At 44.4% G+C, this 25,914-nt stretch overlaps 1 protein-coding gene across 1 annotated transcript in view; it reads right to left on the reverse strand.

Annotated features, from left to right (window-relative positions):
- Positions 1–25,914, reverse strand: part of LOC147895207 (uncharacterized) — a 115,630-nt gene that overhangs the window by 87,785 nt on the left and 1,931 nt on the right. Inside the window, exons 4-5 of the mRNA XM_087383564.1 lie at positions 20,046–20,341; positions 15,765–15,842 (exon numbers count right to left, since the gene is read on the reverse strand). Coding sequence (XP_087239690.1) covers positions 15,765–15,842; positions 20,046–20,341 — 374 coding nt within the window. The remainder of the gene's footprint in view (positions 1–15,764; positions 15,843–20,045; positions 20,342–25,914) is intronic.

Here is a 25,914-nt window from a genome sequence, read left to right on the forward strand (position 1 = left end):
TGTCTTTTCATACTTCTCTAAATTTGTTTATGACTTTTCGAAACTTGTCGGGTTGCTGTAGGAAGAATAATCAAGGAAAAAATATGTCTGTTGATATGCATCATGGCGATCAAGCCTTCTTTGGCAAAAGGAAAAAATAAGCCTCATTTTGGTGGCTTTCAGTCTAGGACTAATTCAGCTCAGCAATCAATTTACAAAATGCAAGCTAGCCCAAGAAGAAGGGCAAATGCCATTATTGCAAGGAGCTTAGACATGCATCAATGAATGCAGGAAAAAGTTGGAGAAAAAAGAAAAAAGAAGAAAGCTGGAATGACAATTTCAAATTCCAATGCATAAGATGCAAGCAAGGGTAGTGCTTCAGCAAACCTTGTTATAAAAGATTGGCCTTTTTTGGTTTGTAGTTATGATGGCAAGTGTGATGCCAACCATGAGGTTGCCTAAGTCAGTGTGAGTGATGCCTTAGATGCAGTTTGATACTTTGATCGTGGTGCTTCTAGGCACATTACATCCAGGAAAACACATCAGTTGGATATAAAAATAGCCTTTCTCAATGGGGACGTGCAGGAAGAAGTGTATGTGAATCAGCCTGTTGGTTTTCACATACCACATCAGGAACACAAAGTATGCAGACTTCATAAGGCACTTTATGGGCTGAAACAAAGCCCCACGGGATTGGTATGACAAAATTCATATACTTTTACTAAATGAGGGTCTACAAAATAGTCCAACTAAAGTATCCTTTGTCATCCTGCTTCAACATGTATCCACTTGCTTGGTACTATTTCTTTTTGTTTTTCAATAGTATGCTTATTAAGAAATGAAATGTTTTCCTTCTGTTCAGTTACGGACAATGGGGACTAGGTCTAGCATTTGAGGGTGGACCCCCTTGCTTGGGGTTATGGGCATTACTGACCCACAAAAGTGATGGCCTCTCTTTGAGAGGGACATCTAGAAACCACACCCCACCTGAGTACCCAAACATGGGACCAATCAAATGCACAGATTGCATACCGACCTAAGAACCATTCAAGAGAATGTTCCCTGAGCTTTGGGTGTGGGCTTGGCAGCATGCCAAGAGTAATGGAGATACAAGATAAGACGACAAACAAATGAGCTCAGTATGGCTCAGTTATGACCTTAGAGTACGTCAATAGATAGTCTAAGCTGTTAGGAACCCGTGGGTGCGATCAGAATTAAATTCTGACAACTTTGAAATTTTAGGGTTTTTTGGGAGTGACGTGGCAGCTGACACGTGGCAGACTGTCACATGGAATCTGAGCTGGTAGGTCAGTCCACCTGTCCCACACATGTGGCAGCATGCATGGCAAGTGGCAGGGCATGCAGGCCAAGTGTTTGGCAGATTTGGGGCAGGTTGTGGGCTGTCCTCTTTGGGACTGTAGCCCACCAAAAATCTGGGACAAGTGTCCACCTTCCACTCTAGGCTTAGGGGGGGGGCTAAGCCTATAAAAGAAGGCCTCTCCCCTTCATTCCATACATAAAAATTTCGTCACTTTTCTTCTCCCTCCTTTTGGATGATGCAGCAGAACCTCTCCAGCTCCTTGGGTGCAGCCAGCTTCTCCCCAGGCCATTCTCTCACCTCAGCAGCACTTTCTCTCTCTACAACAGCACATTCTCTCTCTACAGTTTCAGCCCCTCCTCTCCAGAAATCTGCCCCCTCTCAGCTCTTCTGGAACAGCAGCAGCATCCTCTCTCCTTCACCTAGCCTGGAGCAGCCACAGCCCCTTTCTCTCTCCTGCTGCAGTCTTTCTCTCTCTACTGCAGAATTTATCTCTCTACTGTTCCAGCCCATTTCCCTTGCAGAAATCTGCCTTTCTGTGCACCTCTAGAACAGCAGCAGCTCCTCTCTTACATCTCCTCCCTTGGGATCAGCATTGGCACTCTCTCTCTATAGCTATCACTCCATAAAAGCTTTCTCTCTCTAGCCTACAAGCTGTTTTTCTAAGCTGTTCTCATTCCAGCCCCATTTCCACACTCTCCTCACCCAAGGTAGCTTCAGAGGCATCAAGGACTTCATCTACAAAAGGATCAAATCACGAAGGGAGCCTGTATTGTCAAGTTTATCTCATTTACAGCACTATTTCATGTTGTTTCTACTATCTTTCTAGAAACTAGTGCTTGTCTCTAATGTTGGATGTAAGTGGTGATTGTTGCAGGCGTCTTCCTTGTGGATTGGGCAAGCCAGGAGTTGAAACCTGAGCTTGGAGTCCTCTTTTTTGTTGTCTACCTTGTACATATGCTCTTGAGTCTTGTATCTAGGTCCTAGGTTTTCACTGAGTTCATCAGTTTGGAAGGTGCATTGCACCTTGGTCTTGTATCTCCATTTTCAAGAATAAAGTGAGCCTGGATAAGGGGGGGGGGCCGTCTTGGCCCCTCAATCATATTGCATTTTCCAATGATGTCACTTTGTGTTTAAGCTGTATAAGTCTTAATTCCAGCTTAATTGCAAACTCTTAAGTTCAAGTATATGTGTTTGGCAACTCGCAATCATCTCATTCAAATGCCTCTGCAAAATCCGTTGTCTGAATTGATAGAAAGCACCGAGTAGTTTACATTGGTATCAGAGCTTAGGCAGTGGTCCTGTACTCTGTGCTTTCTCTTGTTGAGTCTCTCCTTCATTGAGTCATCTTGTCATCATGGTAGCCAATGGACCTGACCCTCCTCCTAGCCTGCATGAGTTGAGTGCTCTCTTGGCAAACATTGCTCAACAGGTTCAAGTGCTGGAAAGCAGCCAAGCAGAAACTCATGACAGAGGGCCCGAATCCCAAGGAAGAGGCCGTGCGGACAACACCAACTCCAACAAGGAGGGAAGATCATCCTCTTCTTCCCCTCCTCGAGGTAAACGGCGTCATCGGAGTCCATCTCCTTCAAGACGTCCACGGAGATGAAGGTATGCAAAGCATAAGGTACCTCTTGGAGATAAGCTCTTCAAGTTTACCAAGTACAAGGGAGAGGACAAGCCCGAGGCCTTGCTGGCCTGGATCCGAGACCTCGAGTATTTCTTTGAGGGGGACGAGTACGAAGACAAGGCGAAGATCCGGTTTTCCGTCCTGCACATGCAAGACCGTGCTTCACTCTGGTGGGCAGCTATGGTCAACACTGGACAGCAAGCCCACACCTGGAAGCACTTCAAGAAGAACTTGATGAGGCACTTCCTGCCTAAGGAGTTTAAGAGAAATACAATGGTGCAGTGGGACATCCTCCGCCAACGCCAAGAAGAGAAAGTCATTCGAGCAGCCATTCAAAAGGCACAGGAGAAACAAAGAGCAGCTGCAAATAAAAGACGGAGGGCGTTTGCAGTGAAAGAAGGCCAATGGGTCTTATTGAAATTTGAGAAAGCCCGGTTAAAACCAAAGTGGACAAAAAGCGCATCTACTTCAAGCTATCGTTTCAATATTATGGTCCTTTTCATGTGTTGCAGGTAATAAATGATGTCTCAGTCCGATTGAGACTTCCAGAGCATTGGAAGATCCACAATGTCTTCCACGTAAGCTTGGTGAAACCCTTCATTGGGGAACCACCTCAAGAGCCCACACTGGACGATGCACCTGAAGTAGAGGACACTGAGATCTTGTTGATCCCAGAGCAAATTATTTTGCATAACTTCACTGCGGGACGTCGAGGCACGACTCGCAAAATGTTCCTTTTGAAGTTCATAGGGCTCCCATCCACCACCGATGCCCAATGGGTGGACAGAGCTACATTTCAGGAGTGTCCTGAAATCCTGGATGCTTATGAGGAAGCATTTCAATTGCGGACAACCGAATGAAAGACGGAGGGAATGTCATCCTGCTTCAACATGTATCCACTTGCTTGGTACTATTTCTTTTTGTTTTTCAATAGTATGCTTATTAAGAAATGAAATGTTTTCCTTCTGTTCAGTTACGGACAATGGGGACTAGGTCTAGCATTTGAGGGTGGACCCCCTTGCTTGGGGTTATGGGCATTAGTGACCCACAAGAGTGATGGCCTCTCTTTAAGAGGGACATCTAGAAACCACACCCCACCTGAGTACCCAAACATGGGACCAATCAAGAGAATGTTCCCTGAGCTTTGGGTGTGGGCCTGGCAGCATGCCAAGAGTAATGGAGATACAAGATAAGACGATAAACAAATGAGCTCAGTATGGCTCAGTTATGACCTTAGAGTACGTCAATAGATAGTCTAAGCTGTTAGGAACCCGTGAGTGCGATCAGAATTAAATTCTGACAACTTTGAAATTTTAGGGTTTTTGGGAGTGACGTGGCAGCTGACACGTGGCAAACTGTCACATGGAATCTGAGCTGGCAGGTCAGTCCACCTGTCCCACACATGTGGCAGCATGCATGGCAAGTGGCAGGGCATGCAGGCCAAGTGTTTAGCAGATTTGGGGCAGGTTGTGGGCTGTCCTCTTTGGGACTGCAGCCCACCAAAAATCTGGGACAAGTGTCCACCTTCCACTCTAGGCTTAGGGGGGGGGCTAAGCCTATAAAAGAAGGCCTCTCCCCTTCATTCCATACATGAAAATTTCGTCACTTTTCTTCTCCCTCCTTTTGGATGATGCAGCAGAACCTCTCTAGCTCCTTGGGTGCAGCCAGCTTCTCCCCAGGCCATTCTCTCACCTCAGCAGCACTTTCTCTCTCTACAACAGCACATTCTCTCTCTACAGTTCCAGCCCCTCCTCTCCAGAAATCTGCCCCCTCTCAGCTCTTCTGGAACAGCAACAGCATCCTCTCTCCTTCACCTAGCCTGGAGCAGCCACAGCCCCTTTCTCTCTCCTGCTGCAGTCTTTCTCTCTCTACTGCAGAATTTCTCTCTCTACTGTTCCAGCCCATTTCCCTTGCAGAAATCTGCCTTTCTGTGCACCTCTAGAACAGCAGCAGCTCCTCTCTTACATCTCCTCCCTTGGGATCAGCATTGGCACTCTCTCTCTATAGCTATCACTCCATAAAAGCTTTCTCTCTCTAGCCTACAAGCTGTTTTTCTAAGCTGTTCTCATTCCAGCCCCATTTCCACACTCTCCTCACCCAAGGTAGCTTCAGAGGCATCAAGGACTTCATCTACAAAAGGATCAAGTCACGAAGGGAGCCTGTATTGTCAAGTTTATCTCATTTACAGCACTATTTCATGTTGTTTCTACTATCTTTCTAGAAACTAGTGCTTGTCTCTAATGTTGGATGTAAGTGGCGATTGTTGCAGGGGTCTTCCTTGTGGATTGGGCAAGCCAGGAGTTGAAACCTGAGCTTGGAGTCCTCTTTTTTGTTGTCTACCTTGTACATATGCTCTTGAGTCTTGTATCTAGGTCCTAGGTTTTCACTGAGTTCATCAGTTTGGAAGGTGCATTGCACCTTGGTCTTGTATCTCCATTTTCAAGAATAAAGTGAGCCTGGATAAGGGGGGGGGGGGCCGTCTTGGCCCCTCAATCATATTGCATTTTCCAATGATGTCACTTTGTGTTTAAGCTGTATAAGTCTTAATTCCAGCTTAATTGCAAACTCTTAAGTTCAAGTATATGTGTTTGGCAACTCGCAATCATCTCATTCAAATGCCTCTGCAAAATCCGTTGTCTGAATTGATAGAAAGCACCGAGTAGTTTACACCCTTTCAGCCAAGGACAAGAAGGATGTGTTGTAAGTCATCTTGTGTGTATGATATGCTACTCATAGGCACAAATGAAGAGAAAATTGTAGATTTCAAGAAGGACGCTTGAAGCTTTGCTTGAGATGTCTGTTGGGGTTGTTACATTATTATTTGAGCATTCACTTTATGCAAACCGATGAAGGCACCGTGCTCAAACAGTCAAAATACATTCAGGGACTGCTACAAAGGTTCGATTTTCAGGACTGCAAGCCTACTTCAACTCCCATGGAGCAAGGGTTGAGGCTGTCCATGCATGATGCATTTGAACCTTTGATGCTGTTGTAAATAGTCAGGTTGTTGGATGCCTTATGTATGTGTGCAATACCCGTCCAAATATTCAATTCAGAGAATCCCAGTTGAGCAGATATATGCACAACCCAAAGACACATGCATTTGGGCATTCACTCTATGCAAACAGATAAAGGCATTATGCTCAAACAGTCAAAATACATTCAGGGGCTGTTACAAAGGTTCAATTTTCAGGACTGAAAGCCTACTTCAACTCCCATGGAGCGAGGGTTAAGGCTGTCCACGCATGATGCATTTGAACCTTTGATGCTGTTGTAAATATTCAGGTTGTTGGATCCCTCCTGTATCTCTGCAATACCCATCCATATATTCAATTCAGAGAATCCCAATTGAGCGATATATGCATTGATGTGCTGTAAAGCACGTTTTTAGATACTTGTAGGGTACTCAATCTCTTGGTCTATTCTATGTCAAGAGGGGTGACTTTGACTTGCATGCTTTTAGTGATTCAAAGATGGATCGGGATTAAAGTACCAGACATTCCACCAATGGAAATTGTTTCTTTATTGGCAGTTCATGCATTTCTTGGTTGAAAATCCACTATGACAACATCATCTTGTGAAGCTGAGTACAAGGCAGCCTTCACAACACGCTTGAATGTGTATGGCTGAGGAGATGGATGGTAGATCTTCATGGTGGTTTGCAGCCATGTACTCCCATACTCACTAACTGTCAAAGTGCTATTGCAGCGGCACGGAATCTATGTTTCATGCATGCTGAAAACACAATTGAGACCCTTTATCATTATATTAGAAAGAGATTGCATGAGAGAGAGTACTATCCTACACATTAGAATGTTGTAGATCTTTTCACCGAGGCTCTATCTATAGAAAAGTTTGAAGCTTTCCACAAAGCTTTGGGCTTACTTCAATCTCGTGATTGAGATCGTTCCTTGTACACCAGGACATTGTCAGTGCAAAGGGTTAGGGGAAATTTTTCCTTCTAAGGAAACACAGTTATCGGTTGAGTTTAGGGTTGAGTGGGATTTAACTCGCACTAGGGTTTTAGGATTTTGTCATGTGATAGCCCTTTGTATTTTCATTCTTGCAAACTTCAACTCAGCTTTGCTCCACGTTTTTGTTCTTCCCTCCCGTATAGTCCACCACAGTGGCCCTTAGTGCCTATTCGGGGTTACTTGAGGCAATCAACTGGAGAAGTAAAGTGAAAACAACTAGTCTCTCCTTTTCTCAGCACCCACGCAGATCATATATGGAGTTTTGAACACATAATATAAGTGGTTCTGTCAGAGCGAAGGCAGCCAGCCATTATGACAAGGGCTTGGTGCGGGGTCCCAATCCCGCCCCAATAGCCCCGCTATGGATCTCCAAAGCCTCCCAAAAGATCCCGGGAGCGATACTCTGAAGGTTTCAAACCTGCCCATATAGGGATAGTCACATTACACAATTGATTATGGGTTTAACATCCCCTTGGTCCACATGTCATACAACACTCAAGGGGCGATTTTCCCCTCTCATATTACCATCGATTACACACCACACTAGGGAATTGCCACATGTTCCAACACCCCCCCCATGGGACAAACACTGACCATCCACACAAGGCAAGGCTAGCACAACATGCAAGGTCACACGAGACAGTCGAAAGGCCAATCCAACAAATTGCATGGGGTACAACACAAATCATTGCTAGTCACGAAGTCTGAGAAGTCATAAAGTTATCCAAAGTGCAGGTGTAAATCAGCCGCTGGTGAGCAGCCGCAAAACACTTCCAATGAGCAGTCAACAAAGTCTGCGCTACACCACAAACAAACAACCAGCTACCGGTTCAAGCAGTGGCTTCGGCCGCAAATCTGCAGATAGCCACCAATGAGCAACCACCGCCAAACAGTTGTGCCGTACAGTTCACCGGAATTGTAGCTGGCTCTAATACCATGTCAAAGAAAAGGCAGCCAGCTCCCACCACGTGTCATAAGCACTGGGTGCAAGGTTCCAATCCTGCCCCATAGCCATGTTGTGGACCTCGAGCCTCCCAAAAGATCCCGGGAGGATACTCTCGAGGTGTTCAAGGATAGTCACATTAGACATTTGATTATGGGATTAATATCCTGCGTTATATCTAGATGAATCCGGGAACTTGCCCAAATTCATCCTCTAAAAACACAACATAGTGCAGTTTCAATCTCATGATAGTCACTCATAAGGCTGAAACCATAAACTTCATCATGCATAGCAGGGACTAGCTACTATGACATACCCACTGATGTCATCAATGCCCAACAATGGGTATAGACCATAGTATAAACATATGCTCTCACACATACAAATCCACACATCCACACATACTTGAGCATCCATTGATACAAAGATCTTCATATTGAGTTTCTGTCGGCACTCTGGAGGTGAAGGGAAAACTCAACCGTGACAAAGGCTAGCACTAAAGGAGAAGGCTAATCAAAAAGTAGCCCACATTCTCTTGATTCAAGCTACAACTCCTTCTAAAGACTATACAACTTCATTTTATTCTCTCCCAAATGAGCATCCAAGCAAAAGATGCTTAGATCCTCTAGTTGATAGGGCAACGCACCGCTTAGTCCACATGTCATACAACGCTCAAGGGGCCATTTTCCCCGCTATATTACCATTAATTACACACCACATGAGGGGATTGGCACATGTTCCAATAGGTTCCTCTTTTGGTTTTAAAAAAATCCCCCCAAAGGCAAGCCATTAAATGCTCAAGGCACATATGCAGTGCATAAGCATGAGCTGATAAAAAGGAGGGCACACCCCCAATAACTACTTGCAAGCAAATTGCTAAAGGGAGCTGATAATGAGACTAGACCCTCCCTATAGAAGAGATTGATACTTTGCACTCACACCAACACGCATAGCTCCTAGATCATGGGCCCATTTCAACAATGGATCGATACTGTTGTCCTATGATAGAATAAAGGCTAGCCACAAAACATGCAATGACTGCCCTCACATGTGGTTAGTTCGACTAAGCAGGGCTTGTATCGCACCTTGAGGATGCTCCTTGATGGCAATTCAGTTTATATGGATGAGCACCACAAGACCCTGCTAATTTAGGTCCTAAAAAAAGGCTACCATAAAAAACAAAACTAAGGTAACTAAGTACCCCGTTAAGAATATTGGAGTATTTTCAATCTCATAGATAGAGATGTATTCAAAAAATGAAGATAAGGACAAGAAAATTAGATAATAGAGTGCAACTTTCTATTGCAAAACCTATTGCTTCTATTAGGCACAAAATATGGTTGGTGTTTCAAGGGGATTACCTTCAAAACTTACATGCTTTGAGGCAAAGAAGCTAATAATTTTTATGCCTTTTGACATTTGTGTGTGTGTAAATTGCAGGTTTATGTTATATTGTCATAAAAGATACATAGATGTCACATGCATCCCTGCACTTGGGTGCAATATGACACATTGGCTACATCGACAAGTGTGTAATAGTTCCCTAATAGGAGATTTTGTTGTATGTTGTGACCCCTTCGTGAGCCTTTGTCCAAGGACAGTCAGGCACAAGCTACATAAGTCAGTCTCTCAGCCTTAGGTCAAGTAAGACAGATCAGCCCTTGTTCACTGGTACCCACTGGAGAACAGTAGGGTAGTGTTTCCGTCTTAGGATTAGAGATAGGTTTAGGCCTAGGATAGCAGCCCTTTTGGGACCCCTCAGGGCTGGAACAAGTGAAGGGGAATGGCGAGGGAAGGGCTGCCTTTATAGGCTACCCTGCACCCCTCCCTAGGCCACCTTTTATGGGGCCTAGGGCTGCCTTTTATGGGTCAATGAGCCCAAAACAGCCGACCCAAAAGTCGGCCAGTTTCGGGGCTGGTTGGCTCATTTCCAGCCCTATATAAAGGGGGTCCCCATGCCCTCATTTGCCAATCCAGCTCCCCAGCCTTCAGCACTCCAAAATAGCTCCCCTCCAGCCTCTTGTGTGCAGCCCTGAAGTTGGCCCTGATCAGCCTCAGAATTTGGCCTTCACTTCAGCCTATTCGGAAGGTGTATATGCAGCACCATACTTGAGGATTCGGACCAGCAAACGGAGTAAGGTTAGGGTACTGTTTCAGCAGTTCTTTACAGCTTTCTTTACAGTTTTGCACACAATAACCTTGCATTCCGGTGGACAGCACAAGCCTCTTTCTTGCCTTGCAAAGTGCCCTACATTGTCAGTGTGGACAGCATCAAGGTCTCAGTAATGGTCAGCATTGCCTCTCAAGTCTTTGGGTCTGCAATACGTGTGCACAATGTACTCTTCAGAAGCGTGTTTCCATGCTCTCTCTTAGAGTGTTATTTGTATTTCTCAATTCTCCAAGTATAAAGCAAATTCTCGGGGATGGGGCCCTTAGTGGGTATAGGGACCCAACCGGTTGTTGACTCCATTCTCTCTCTACCCTTATCTCCTTTCTCTCTCTATGGTGCATAACGCTAATTCCTAGCTAAAGATTTAAAGAAGGTCTTGCTGTGATTACATGATCAGATTATCGTTGCATGTCACAATATATTACAAAATAATGCCTTTACATCCTCATAACAAGTTCGGCTGGAAGCATTGCAGACTGAAGATAAGTACATCATTTGAGTTGACAGCCAGAATTGAAGTAGCAATAACAACCACCAGTATTAAAGCAACAACATTAAGTACAATCCATAGTGGGTCAAGGTGGCAGCAAGGCCCACATCAACAAAGGGTAAGTTGGCATCATAGACCACATCAGCCAAGGTATTCGTAAAGGGTGAGTTGGCAGCATTAGCCACATCAGCAAGCAGATTCCAAATGTCTCTAGACGTTTCCACATGCTCTATGGCACATCCTTCCTAAGATTATCATGGAGCTGTCGGACAAGAGCATCACACTATTGCAAATTCTTATCACATTCTTGTATTCAACCACCATGAAAGGGTGAGTTGGCTGCATCCAAAAATTCAGCTCCAAACACATTTTTCTGCAGTCATATATTCCAAATGATATTGCTTCGGAGTACAACCCAATCTGCTTGAATATTGCATGGTATATCCTATAGTAGCAAATACACATAGTTAAAATGAACTGGGATGATTTTTTTCTCTGAGTAGTTCCCACACTTTCAGTGACTACTCACAATTCAAAAAAGGTGAGGAACATTTTCTCGATGATTTGAGGCATCTGCAACATCTACCATCTCCATGTCCTATCACCCAGGAGTCCACACAGTCTTGTGCATAAATAATCAGAGAAGGCAAGAATGTTTTTGTGTCTCAAACTCTTTTTTTTGCCCCCGGAGAAAAGGAACTTGTATTAATGCTGTGAAAAACCACAAATCAGCAATAACTAAAGCCCCAGAAAGGGCGAGTGCGAGAACCACCCACTCCGACGAAACCCCCTTTTTGGGGGTGCAAGGTCATGACTATCATCTCTAAGGTGAGGGGGATACTCGTCCGGAATCTCAAAATAGTTTCACGGTCCAATCCTCCAAAACTCCCTCAACAATGGTTACTTAGGGTGGGGCCTCGGACCTAGAAGTTGGGGGGAGCAAAACGCTTGACTCTGGCTTCTTTGAGGAGGCTGAGTCATGAAGATAAGAGGGAGTGGTCTGTGGCTGAGAAAAGGAGACCACGGCCTAGGGAGAGGGAGACTCAGCCACGCCCTTAGCCTAAGGGATTTGGATCTAGACCGGGTCTACGGGAGGGGATGGGAGGAGGAAGAAGCGGTCGTCGTTGCTGCAGCAAGATGAGGAGAAGAGGGAGGTGGAGAGAAGGCACATGTGGGGCGGGTAGTGAGAGTGGCTGCAGCTGGAGGACGGACGGCGGGAGGGGGGAAAGAAGAAGCGGGTTGGGGGGGGGAGGGGGGAGATCCGAAAGAGGAGAGAGCACGGGGGGAGGGCAGGAGGGGGCAGCTGAGTCCCTAGAGTCTAGGCCTTTGCCACGAGGGGGTCTACCTGAACATCGAAGAAAGTATCATCCTTCGAGATATGGGGTGGTCTGCTAAGGCATCCTCTGACTGCTTCCCTTAGGACGAGGGAGCTGCCTCACACTCTACCCTCGTACACTCTCGGAGTCTAGCACACTACCTACAGTTCTTCAAAGCCTACTTCTTGCGCTCCACCCTGGTGCTGTCTGGAACTCCCTCCGCGGTCCGAACCCGCAAGCAGTCTCTCTGGGCGAGCAGCCTGCTCTTGGTGATGCTGCATAGGAGCCTCCCTGCGACAATCATGTATCTATTTGCACCGTAAGCACTGGCCTAGAAGCCCCAAGATCTCGATGCACTGCTTGCCTCCCTACTATCAAAGTATCAAGAAAAATATCCCTTTAGAAGGGACTTTGGACACTCAACTATTACCCTTAGTAGAGGCACTCTGTTGTTTACCACCACTAACACTGCACTTTGAGGTGGCGACTCCATCACCATGCTAAAATCTCTCCCAATGGAATGGAGGATGGGAAGCGGAGCATCACTAGGAAGCAAGGCACATGGCGATTCAAATCCATGTCATCAACTGTGAACCCCCAAAGAGCAAAGGGGACTCTGCTCCACAAGGGTCCAAGTGGTGTTGGAGAAGGTCAAATGGAGGAAGATCCCTCTCCTATAGATGGTAACAGCCTGGATGTGGTCACCCTCTAGTACTAGGTTGGCCTCAATCCAATTGTGCACTTGACTCCTCGTGGGTGTGAGTCCACCAACTATCCTGCCCACCACTGCTCTATCTTGGAGTGAATCGACTATTTCCTTCACGTATTGGTTGTCTTCTCGGGAAAGGAGAACCTTAACGTCGGGGAGTCAAGGATGCTTCCATGAGAGCTCCTCTTGCCAGACCAAGGGTCACCTTCAAGATTCGATCCTCAAAAAGAACAAAACAAACATTGCACTGTCCCAAAAGAAAAAGGGAACAGGAAAGGGAAAAGGCGAGGGAAGAGAGGACCAAGGTCCTCACCAAAGCTGACTAGAGAGGCCAGCAAAAAGGAAGGAGCTCCCAGAGGCTCGCCTCCAACAAACTCTGCAACCAAGATGGAAAAGACCTGAAAGGGCTGCTCTTCGAAACAAAGCAGCAGTCTCAAGGAAGAGCCCAAGTAGACTGCAGCCAATGCCCACAAAGCTGGAGCACACACGCAAAGCATCAAAAGGGCTACTCCCTGGACTGCAAACCTCCTGTGACCACCAAACTGAAGCCTGACAAAGGGCTGCTCCAAAAAACCATTGAAGTAGAGCCAAGACACACCTGTCCTGCACCTGAAGCTCCAAAGGCTAGCCAACTGAAAGGAAGCGTTAGAGCTGGTCCGGATGACCAGCAAGGAGCTCAAGACCAAGGGCACCTGCTACTACAAGGGCTCCAGGAACAAACAACGGGCCAGCAGATCCTTAGAGAGCAGATTCTACTCCCCTAATTCAATCCGGTCTGTTCCCGGGCAGAAGAATGAAAGGAAAAGAGGCGCCTTTGCCAAACACTGATCACGGGAGGGCCAAACGGGCTCCCACAGAGACACAAAAAGACCACGACCTCCAGGAGAAGAACGTCATAGAGAAGGCTGTTATAGCGAACAGAAAGAAGGAGGATGAGGCTACCACAAAAGGGAAACAGAAGAAAGTGAGCATACACGGCCGAGGAGAGAAGGAGTGGAGGAAGAGAAGGCAGGCGAAAAAGCAAGACGGGGGTGGAGGGGCAGTGCGTGAAGCAGGAGAGAAGCACTACCCTCAACCATGGATTTTTTTCTAGCTCTCTATGAGCATGTTATTTGCCCTCTTAGGGTTGTCTCAAACTCTTTCAAAACGTAAACTCCAAATTTTAGCGGAGTCTTGCCTATGCCATTTTTAATTTAAATATTGAACTAGGTCTTAGGAGCTTGACTCAAAAACTGAAATGGGCGAGAGGTTTCTTTGTGATGACTATCTGAACTCTTTCATATAAGAATATTTATTGGCCCCCATCCAAGTAAGTGCACCCACAATCCCATCCTCTCCTACAGTAGCTAAAGGTCAAAACGATTTAGCTTGTATTGACCTCGAAGCTCTAGATTAGTTTTCCGAGTCTGTTTATTTCTATCCCACAGATCCTGCCATAATCTTATCCCCCTTTTGTCGAAACATAGTGTCTTTGATAGAGCAATCCTAAGGGGTGCATCCGTCCAAATAACAGAGAACCATACGTCCTTATTGGAAAAGGTCCCCGTTTTCCTGGTAAAGCCCTACAGCTGCAGATGGGGTCTAAGAGGTTCCCAGGCTTTCCACAATGCTCTACACAACTCAGATCCCTTTGAAACACATGATTCCTCACCAACCATGGTAGACAATTCCAGGTAATTCTTCCAATACTTGCATCTCAAAGGTTTTCACTTTTCCAAGTTCCATTTGATCTAAGGTGCCCAAACTGAGCTCTTTCTTAACGCTTTAATCATCCATTGCCCCATGAACCTAGCTGAGGATCTCCACATTAACTATCCCTACTCCTCCCTTTTTCTTTGGCATAGTGCAGATGCAGTCATCTGACCTTTGAAACCTTCCTTTTCCCTAGCTCTCCTCCCCACCAAAAGGTTTTGAACAGTGAGTTAATCTACCCCACTACGATTTTTGAAGGATACCAGCAAGATATGAAATAAATGGCTGATGGATAAATAAAGTGATTGAGAACAAATTTCCTTCTAGCAAGATACCAGCAAGATATGAAATTAATGGCTGATCGATAAATAAAGTGATTGAGAACAAATTTCCTTCTAGCAAGTAAGGGTTGAAGGCCTTGAAATTTATTTTATATTTTGCAAAACCCACTCCCACCTTGCCTTCATGTTGTAGTCGAAACCCATAGGGGTCCCAAGCAATCTGAAGATTTCCCTTTCCCCTTCTTTGACAATATTGCATCCCTTATTTACCAATAACCCCGGAGGGAGTTGTTTTGTCCCCAAAATCCCCATTTTGTTGTGATGTATTCTAGACCCCAAGGCTGAACAGAATACTTCAAGGCATTGCATTGTATTCCCCGCTGATATAGGATTGTTTTGGGGTGTCAAATTTATGTTGTTTGCAAATTGCTCACTCACAATCTGTCTCTCATCCTCTAGCCGAATGCCCTTAATGAAATTAGCATCTACTTTGCGTTAATGAGCCACCCAAAGCATCGCAGCTATTGCAAAAAGCATAGGGCAAAGGGGACAACCATGTCTTATTGATCTTCTTAAGGAAAAGGGGGTATAATTTCTACACTTGAAATCATAAAGGAGTCAAATCGGACGTAGCTATTACAAACAACCAATAAATCCCCATGAAGTGAACTTGGGTTGCATACTGGCGTGATGGGTGCTGCCTTTGAAAGCACTTCTTTTTATACATACAGAATCAAAGCATACTTTACAAACACCCTGCATTTTTCTACTTCTTTTTTAACTTTGACACTCTTGCCAACATCTCAATAGAATTTTTAGTCTGTTGAGAAAGGTCTAGTCAATATATAAGACCACCATAACCTTGAGAATGAGGGACTGATATTCAAATCACTTCTGTCTCCCTCTATTTCGAAGGTTAGACAGGATGGAACATAGACTGTACTATAACAAGTAACATTTTTCTAATCACTACTAGTTTCTCGCATTGAATGCGTCGTAATTTGATAGTTGTAGTATAGCAAAACACGCGCATGCATACATACACACATACAAGAACAGGTTTCAAAATACTAAAGACAAAGTGAAGGCAACTAGTCAGTTCAAAAATAATAATGCAATATAAAATACGTTTCCATGTGCATAGAGAAGGACATACAAAATTCACTTTGCATATGCATAGAGAAGGAAATACATGAGAGTTCCTTAAAACAATTCTTTGATCCATAATATAATATTTATCATCTTCGCATAAAAAAGCATACCTTCAAAATGTTTCCTCTTCTTTTATCGAGGACTAGCCCTCTCACCATGTACCTCCAATCAAACGTCCATTGCAGCAACTACACCACATGACAGCAGCACAAATTTAGTACAAGTGAGTGTAAGTATATCACAATTGAAGTCACCCCGATCAGTATTGAGGCATAATTCACTACCAAACCATCTCAGGTAAATTAAAAAAGTTAGGCATCTTCGCAACACTTAGAATGAAACAGGCTCCTTACTATTGTAGTCTTTGGCCACTACTCATTATGAAATACAAGACACCAAACCATGCCTTGGTTCACACGTTATATACATTTCATTTATGCACATTAAACTTTGACGGGGCTATGTTCTAGTTGGAATGTGACATCGCTCGACTGCTGAATAGCTTCTACAATTGTCAACTCCCTCGGGGTATGCTTTTCAAATCTTCACCAATTGTGCTACATCTAGAAGTGTAAGAAACTCTTTTACATATAAATTCCATTTCTTTGCTTTACCTATACGTACTACTACTGGTTACACCCCATTCCCCCTTCCTTTAGGGGCTTATAGGTGGGAAGTTGATCTATCCCAACATCCAATTTTCTCATCATCTTGGATGAGTACTTTCAAGGAGCAGCCATGGTTTGGGTCCGTTTGAGGACCATGGTACGCACTATAGGCCTTATGCACTCTCATAGTAGGAGACCCAACTTTGTGTTGTGCCAGTATGTTGTGATTAGAGATTGTTATGGACAGACATTGATTGTATATAAACACAATCTCAGTTTTTCTTGGCTTGGTCTGTTTAGTCACATAAATTTTCCAAGGTTACCAAATGACATGTTGTTTCGAGCAGGCCATACTCTACTGTATTTATGCTATCCATGATGTCTAGTTAGGAATGATTTTTTGTCAGAGAGCACAAAAGGTTACAAAACAAGCCCTTGGCTGAACACAATTTCTTTTGTCAGAAAGTTGAAAGAAACCTGCCCAGATGAATAGTTATTAATCTATTTAGGTTGTGATAACCTTTATAAAAATTGATTACAAAGAATGTCTTTGCCTAGATTGCCAAGGTTCTTGGTGTGGGACACACGAGGACTAGATATCCCTAGAGTTTCACCTGTGCATGTTAGTGTCCATAGTGATTCTCATGCTGTCAAATTCCTAGAAATAAATATGGACAAGCGTCAATAAATGGACAAGGTGCAAGTGTATATATGGGGGCCTAGATATATGTTGATAAGGAAAAATATGGAAAGACAACCAGGAATTATGTACTTCACCACGTCAGATAGGTGAGACTTCACAGGGATCAGCTGCAATGTGGGCTCGTAGATGATGAGCTTATGAACCAGGTTCCAGAGCAGATATCTAGAGCACACAAATAACAAGTCTATCTCCCACACAATCTGACTAAAACACATACAGACTCTTTGAAAAAGGGGAAAGACTACACAGCCCAAAACAGACTGAACTTAGAACTGAACTTCCCCCCAAAAAAGAAACTCAGAAAACAGTCAGCCTCAGAATACTATGAACCCACAGCCCACTGCTCAATGGCCAGCAAGACCCCTAAGCATAACCTCTGTGTGCATTCTTCTGTAATCATTGCTTTGCTCACTCCCAGGTAATTAGCATTTAACACTGCCCAACCATGAGTACACAACTTGAGGCAACGGCCAGCCTATGACCCTCGTGCCCACAAGCTGTTCAAAAAAAGAACTAGCAGGTACAATCATCTGTAAACCTGCAGGTACGTTTACCGTACAAGCAGCCATACAATCATACGTACGATAGTAGGTACTTACACTCCGTACAACCATGCACAGTAGTCCGTACAGCCTGCATTTAATGACGACAATCCTCTGTACAGCTCGTAGAAGACATCTTTAATGACCCGTACGTGCCCATACAGCCAACATTTAATGACGACCGTACTACCAGCCCGTACCAATCAGCAATTAAGGCCCGTACAACTTCGTACTGCAGCCCGTACAAGCCCACACTTGAGATTCCGTACGAGCCCGTACGGAAATTTAATGTCCGTCTGTACGTCGCTGTATCAGCAGCATTAGCTGGCATTCAATTGTTCCTCCCGTACACGATCCCCAGCATCAGCCCGTACAAAGCCCGTACGGTTCTTTCCAGCCCTCAACCCATGCACGTCACCCGATGCAAGGCTACCCTTAGGCATCTTTCACACGACTAGCATACACCCCCCGGTGTAGTGTTTCTCCATGCTTGGGTGCTCCTGAGCCCATATACTCAAAGTTCCTGCAATCGAAATCCCACACCCGTCACGTACACAATCACCACCGCAGCTTCCTTGTCTCACAAAGCTCTCTTCGTCACACACGATGGCCTTCATGCACAGGTTTCAGCTTCCCGCTCACATGACCTCCCATCAACTGCAAGCCTCTCCAACCTCTCTGGTCGTTCCACCACCCGTGCTCCTCCTCCACTAGAACTCCCGAAGCTGGTCCTTTTTGCGCGATCATCCTCCAGGTGCCCACGATCTCCTCCTCGAATTCTCCTGCAAGCTATCACCTTCATCTACGTCCAGCTCGTCGACTAGAAGTCTCCCTTCATCCATCACGTAGCCACCTTTGCATGAGTAGGATGCCTTCCTAATCAGTCCAGCCACCTCAGCCTAATTTGCCACCTCATCAGTGACATTTTACCACTCTCCCATTAAAAAAATGCAAATATCCCCCCAAGGCACATTAAATGCACATTTTGGACCTTTAGTCACTCAATTCCCACACACATTAGCATGCACATTAAAGCTTGCATGCATCCCTGCACACACACATGAAAAGCCCCTTGACATGGGCACCAAAACATATCAAATTCCCGTAACATGCAAGTGCACATTGACTCAGGAAAATATAAAAAAACCCTTCATGACTTGACTTTACATGACCCTAAAAACATTCCATTTGACCACACACTGGATACCCTTGCTCTGGAAGTCTGGTACAACCACATTGCATTTCATCATTTCCCATGAAGTCCCTGCAAAACATACTTTATTATCTCAAAAAATATATACATCAGTACATCATGCTTGTGAAAGAAAAATCCCTACCCTAGATGTGTACAACTATGTGCCTACCCACAGCTATATACAGTGCTAAAAAAACTTGATACAGATTTTGTCCTATCAACGTAGAGTTTCATCTATGCATGCTAATATTCATAGTGATTATATTGTCAAATGACTAAGGAAAAATGTATACAAACCTCAATTGTGTGGGTCTCATAGAGGACCTAAATGGACAAAGGGCAAGTGCGCATGTGGGGGGCACTTGGCATGATGCAAAGTGCGGGGAGTGTCTAGGTCTAGGGGACATTTCCAGACCTATGTGTAGGTCATGGGGAAACAAATAGGCTGTATGGAGATCTCCCTCGGAATCCCATGATGCTTTGTGTGTGTTTACAGCTTAATTGAAGTCTTGTGGTGTGTGATTACATCATTGTAAAAAGAAATGTTTAAGACCACTAGCCACAACAAGGTTCGAATTGATGGTGCTGACTGCACACCCTTTGGATGGGAGTGGTTGAGCACCAGCCGCTTAAGAACCTCCTTCAACAGTATTAGCGGTGCCGCTAACTTCTTGCTTGAATCAATAACTTTGCCCCTTAACGCTTATACCTTTTCATGAGGCTTTACAAGAAGCCCTCGATCCTATAAGGACCCATTATAAGACACAAGAAGAAACGAAGGCGCAAAGAAAAAATCAAACATAGCAAAGCAAGAAGCTCAAGAAAATTAACTGCATCCACTTAGTGAGCTCAACAAAAAAAAGATAAGAAATGAGAACGGAGGTTAGACCAAAACAAAGGTAAAAACCTATAAAATATGGAGAAATAACAAATCATTCAAGAGAAAAATAGACCCCCCAACTATACTCTAAGAATTGCCTCCCAAACACACACACCTCCCCCAAATATATATATATATATAAAATAAAACAGATATTTGATCATGTATATAGCAGGATTTGTTGAAGGCTAGAGCAAAAACAACAACAAGCTACAAGAACATTCCTTCTCTAACAGAAAGACAATACAGCTATCCAGACCTACTTCAGTACCTCAAACATGTAGGGACACTGCACACCACATCTTTTACCAAACAAACTTCGAACTACATAACATTTCCAACTTACATCATCCTTTTTCTGTGAACATGGTTTTGTCATCAACGAGAACAAAGGATTCACTATAACTAAAAGTCTCAAAAAAGTCCTAAACAAGCACTCTTTTTAGTGAATGCTGAAAGAGACCTCACGAGGGTATCCAAGGTCAAATACAAGCTTCTTAATGGTACCATGGTAAGCCAATGTCTCAAATGTATCAGCCCGATATTGTGCAAGGGTGTAATCCATATCAAATCCAACAGCTACAATGCTTTTCATGTTTAATGATCGGTTGCAAAAGATCTTCTTTCTCATATCAAGGTTGAACTTCCAATCCTTTGATGCCCATAGTTCCGACTTCTGTTTTGAAAATGGTGCACTAAAGGGTTCATGCTTTTCTCTTTTCACCTCATCAGAGTGCTCTCTTTGCTTTGGGAATGATCCTGGAAGAAAACCAACCACGTTCTATTACAAAATGAAAAATACCAAACGCAAAAAGGTTCTCTATTGTACAACGTATATTCTAGCAGAATCCAAGAACATGCCCAAACCTTAGCAGTAAAGCAAAATAGGCAATGCAATTATTAACCTCATAATAGTCACCTAAAAGAGTCAAATAATCCACAGTAGAGTAGAAACAATAAACATGTAGTGCTCCAAAGATGGACAAAACCTTAGACAAAAGGTGTGCTCAACGTGCCACCAATAGCAAATAGGGTACTTCCTAGATGTACACCCTTGGCACCTCAGAACTTCTTCTACCTGCTCATGGTGTGCTCCTATGGAGCTTAGGTGGGCTTCTCTCAACGCAGCCTTGGTACTGATGTTGTATTGTTCCTTGACCTACTAAAGTCTGAATCTATGCACAAAGAATATGCATGCAATAATCCATTTGATTGTTGGCTTTGAAACAAACTAGGTACCTCCCCGAGGCACCCATAGTGTCCATGTGTACCCCAGTACTGCCATTTTTAGTGTCCTTGCAATCCTCTAACTCTGATCCTGGAAGTCTCTCCAAAGACAGCTCCCTTATGCATGTGGTATCTGCCTTGTTCTTAAAACAACAATCTGAGCAACCATTGTTGTCCTCCACCTTACAAAGGCCTCTTTTACCTCTAGGTTATTAGACAACCTCTCAACATCAGACATAAGAAGTGTTCTACCTAAATCAGCATACCTAATCTTGGCAAGACTCGGAGTTGCTCTTATGTTTCCATTACCACCTTTGTTGCTGGTTTTGACTCCTTTGATTCTTGCTTGGACTCCTTTTTTTTCTTCTGATCAGCCTTCTTCTTTTTGCAGTCGCTTGCATAATGTCCTGGCTAGTGGCAGTAGAAGTATTTTTCCTTTTTGTTTCTTCCTCCATTAGAAGAATCCTCTTGATTTTCAGATATGTCGTCTTTCTTCTTGTTGAGCTTGTTGTTGCCAGGTTTGCCCGTTCCAGTGCCTTTATTCTTGCCTAGCGCAATGACGGTTTGTCATTGCCACTATCCCCATCATAGATCTTTACCCTAGCTTCCTCCTATACCAACATGGCCCCCAGCTCCTCAAAGATGAACGAGGTTGACCTTTCCGAATTTGTAATGCTAGTTACAAAGGTCCTGAAGCTCCTTGGCAACATGTTGAGCATGAGCATCGACAACTGAAGCAGGTCCACTCATATATACCTTCATAAGACTAGAATATATCCAATCTTACAAAGTAAATTCTTTTATTGGACAAGCAAAAGAACAAAGGGAATTTAAAAAAAAAAAGGGATATGAGTAAATGAGAAAAAGAAAAAAGAAGAAGAAAAACTTAACGGTCCACCTTATGACCAATTGCACTGAGTTGATCCCTCAATACCTTCGTTTTCATGAGGTAGTCCCGCACGGTGTCACCCTCCTCCATCCTCGCCGTGAACAATTGGTTTTGGAGGTTCATAATACCTTCATTTTTAAAAGACAGTCCTGCATGGTGTCACCCTCCGTCCTTCAAGATGTCCCATGCTCCCTTCCAAGTATCCACCAACTAAATGTAAGGAATCACTCCGTCTTTGTCGTTCCGATCTCATTGGCAAGCTTTGGCATCATTCTCTTCCGACTCTTCTACCTCGTCATGAGGGGCCTGCTTTATTATGTTTCCTATCGCATCCTTGAGGTTTTCTGGCTTCTTCCCCTCTCATCATCTTCCATTACTTCCTTGTCACTCGGTGGCTCTGCATCTTTACTTTCTAGATAGAGTGATTATCCTATCCAACTTGCTTGCTTCTCCAAATTTTGGAATCGGCGCTGTGTTGCCATTGAACTGAAGTTCTTGGAATAAATTCAAGAAAAATGCAACTTAACACCACAACAAGAAATCCCTCAGTAAGGCACACCTGTGTCTGACTCTTGGTCACCTTTCTTCTCGCACATGGATTTGAGCTCCAAAGGTTCTCACCTTCAAGCTCCTTGCACTTGTGTTCTTCCTCAAGGCTTCAACACAATGTTAGAAAATAGAGATGGAGGTTGCTTGTGTAGCCACCGGCCCACAATGGAAGATTGTGTATAGAAATGTAGCCCAGGAAACACATAGTGCTTAATTCAAATCTCACTCCTTTCCTACGTGCACACAGATGTAGATAGAGATAGAAATAGACCTAGATAATGAAATAATAAACCATGTACAGTGAAGTAGAACAATAAAGATGTATTTCTCCAAAAACCTTATATAAAAGAGGTGCTCAGTATGCCATCGTTTAGCAGATAGGGTGTTGCCTAGATGTGGAACCTAGAACCTCAGAACTGTCTTCTACCTCCTAGCGGGACCCCAAAACTCTATCAACTTGCGTGCTCCTATGAAGCTTCAATGGTCTTATCAGGTATCGCTCTATTAGGCTTCCTTGCTGCTCTGCAATGCAACCTATGGTGAGGTACTAATATTGTACTGTTCCTTGACGTCCTTGCTCCTCCTCTCTGCAACCACTATGTGAAGGAAAGGAGTGGGAGGAGAGAGGTCAACAATGTCACTAGGGACCATAGGCGCTTCCCTCCAAACCTGAGCCGGGGGGGGATCAAGAGGAGGAGGAGGAGGTGGAGGGCCATGAGGGGCTGCGGACGTTGTCTTGAGAGTCTTTGGTTGCATCTAGTTCTCCTCAAACACAAATGCAGGCCAAGCTTAATGCGTTTGCATGGTCACACCCCCTTTCAGTTGCTCTTGGAGAGCTTGATGAAGGGTTTTGTGCTCAAGTTGTTGACTTGCCCTTTCCAATATTCAATGCTTTCGCAATGGAGACATTTTATTCATACTAATGTTTAACTCAAAAGAGACCTAAAGAATGGCTATATATCTTTTTAGAAGTTTTACTTCCTATAAGTATGTGTAGCTACCCAAAAGGATAGCTTGTCATAAGATACTAGAGGAGGTAAAGATTCATTCTTGGTGGTGAGACTCAAGGAGAGCTTTCTACACAAGTTCATGCACTAAGGGAACCTTGTTTCCTAGGATGTGCAAGGCATGGGGCAATCCCGTGCCAAGTGCTCGAACTACCTACAATTGTGCCATTGGATACTAAAACCAATAACCTCAATCCTCTGTTTGTACAGATGCCCATCAGGAGTCTAGAGAAAGACGTGGCCATCAAGATCATCTAGGCCTCCCATAGTGTCCAAGGTCCAGGTCAAGACTCAAACTCTACATCTCCCTGCAAAGTGACCCTTGAGGCTGTTGATGAGGGGGTTAATGAGAGTTGAGGGATCTCTAGAACCTACACAAAAATTCTCCAATGGTATGAAGAAGCTTAAGGCATACTTTGGGGAGGCTAAGGAGCCAAAATGGTGAGGACAATATAGCTTTTGGTCCTTGAGTACCAGATCGAAGTATAGGCGGTAAGGCATAATGAATAAATTCAAAGCTACAACAGGATTGGACGAAGAAATGTGGACACTTGAAGGAGAAGAGCAAGCATACACAGCAAACTCCTCATTTCAAGATGAAATTTATGCTTATTACAACGACACACATGCTAACTTCAATAATTGTTCCACTCTAACATGGAGGAGGCAGTAATGCTTGATTGGATGGGCACCCTTTGTACATTGGCAGCAAATATGATAGAGGTACAAAGCAACCAGCTGTCCTAGCAATTCAAGCAAGCCAAGTCAAGGTTGAAAGCTTCCAATAGAGGATGATACTGCAAATGATGGGAAGCGGCATGGCAATAGTTCCAAGAGGAGATGGAACTCAAATATTGAGTCCTCACCTTAGACTTTCTAGTGGATGTCGAAATTGTGGTAAAAGGAAATATATAATTGTGATGCTTCTAAAAATATTGTGATGGAACTCAAATATTGTGTCCTCACCCTAGACTCTCTAGTGGATGTGGAAATTGTGGTCAAAGAAGACGTACAATTGTGATGGTGTAAGTTTTTCTTAGGGTGAGTTTTGCTTGGGGTTCTTCCATTTGGACAGATTTTGGCTCGTCGACATATTGTTCCTGCCATGTGTCAGCGATGTAAGCGCCTCCTTCTGCTGCTCCTATCTGCTATGTGAGGGCTGCTCCAATTGATGCTCCTACAGGCCCCTTATATAGGGCTCCCAGCCCTGCCAAAATAACCAACCAAACAGGCCGACTTCAAGGTCTGTTTGGACTGACCCTGGTCAGTGGCTATATATGCTGTAGGCAGCCCTTTTCAGGGCCCTTTTGAACCCTGCCTCAGCCACTGGCCCAGGCTATGTAGCCCTATATCCCCACCTCCAAGGGTCCTCTTTTGCTGCCCAAAACCTGCCCATCTGTTCCACCTTTTTCAGGCTTCTTCCAGCCCATGTTCTAGGTCCGTACAGCCTGCAATACACCTCCGTACAACTGCTGATGTCACTGTGTCTGTTCCGTACTGTTGGTGATGTCATCTGCCACGTATGCGCCCCTTTCTTGCTGCAATCCCTGCGCAATCAAGTCCTCTTCCATTGTGGTTAGCCTCTGGGCATTGCCATGCCAGATCTGCCTCCATGGTGGCCTCCAATTGCCAGGTACATGCCTTCTCTCTCTGCTGCTCACATGGCAGCCCATGTGCTGCCCTTGCGGCAGCCCCATGCCTACTCCTATTCTATGGTCCACCCCCCCGATGCACTCCTCATATGGGGGCGCTGACAGGTGGGGAGGTGATCAACCCTTGGCTCAGTATCAGTACTTCAGGGCCTCTACGGCAATCATTTTATGATTGTCTACATGCGCAGGATCTTGATTGTCTAGCCTTCTTGTCATATAATGATATCTTCTAAGGTTGTAGCTGGATGTCCCTTCTTTGGGACAGCTTTTTATAATATAATGACAAATGGATTTCACAAAAAAAGATGGTTCCTAAGAAAAATAGGACAATGAAGATATGCAAAAACGTTGGCTGCCCAGTCTAGCAGTAGACGACTTTGAGCCCACCAAGAACAACTCCATCCAAGCCTCAAGCCAATCAGAAACCAGTCCATTACCCATGGCCATTGCATAAAGAGAGATGAATGAATTGGAACAAGCTGGCATAGTTAAGAATTGTCTATGGCCATCAACATGGTGGAACTAACTCATAGGAAGCCACTTGAGTCTGATAACAAAGATGATCTTCAAAGAGGAATAGGTGTGGATCTAGAGAAATCCCAAGGTACAGGGTGGAGAACCTGGTGCACGAAGTGCCGCCCAAGAAAAATACAAAGAAAGAGCATCAAGTCATCACGTGGAGCGAAATTCTGGACCAAGCCAAAAGGAGGAGGAGTTAGCTCATCAATTTGAGGAGGAGGATGTGGAGGCCTATCCCTCATTGAAGATCATAAGGGCTGGTTTTGGGTGCTCAAAAGCTTTTAAGGATTGTCATTTCTATATTCATACTGGTGATGCATGTCAACGGAGTGTACAAAATCCATGAAGAAGAGGATTCTCGCCCCTACAAAGTTTCAATGTCGTCCCTCCTTTGTTTCGATGGGGGCTGCACTTTGTTGGACTGGTGAATCCTTCAACCAAAAGGGGCAACCAGTGCGTTCTTCTGGCCACACATTATGGCATCAACGC

The sequence above is a fragment of the Dipteris shenzhenensis genome, chromosome 13 (genome assembly GCF_047967505.1).
Source record: "Dipteris shenzhenensis isolate YYH24624 ecotype China chromosome 13, Dip_SZ_1.0, whole genome shotgun sequence".
NCBI lineage: Eukaryota > Viridiplantae > Streptophyta > Polypodiopsida > Gleicheniales > Dipteridaceae > Dipteris > Dipteris shenzhenensis.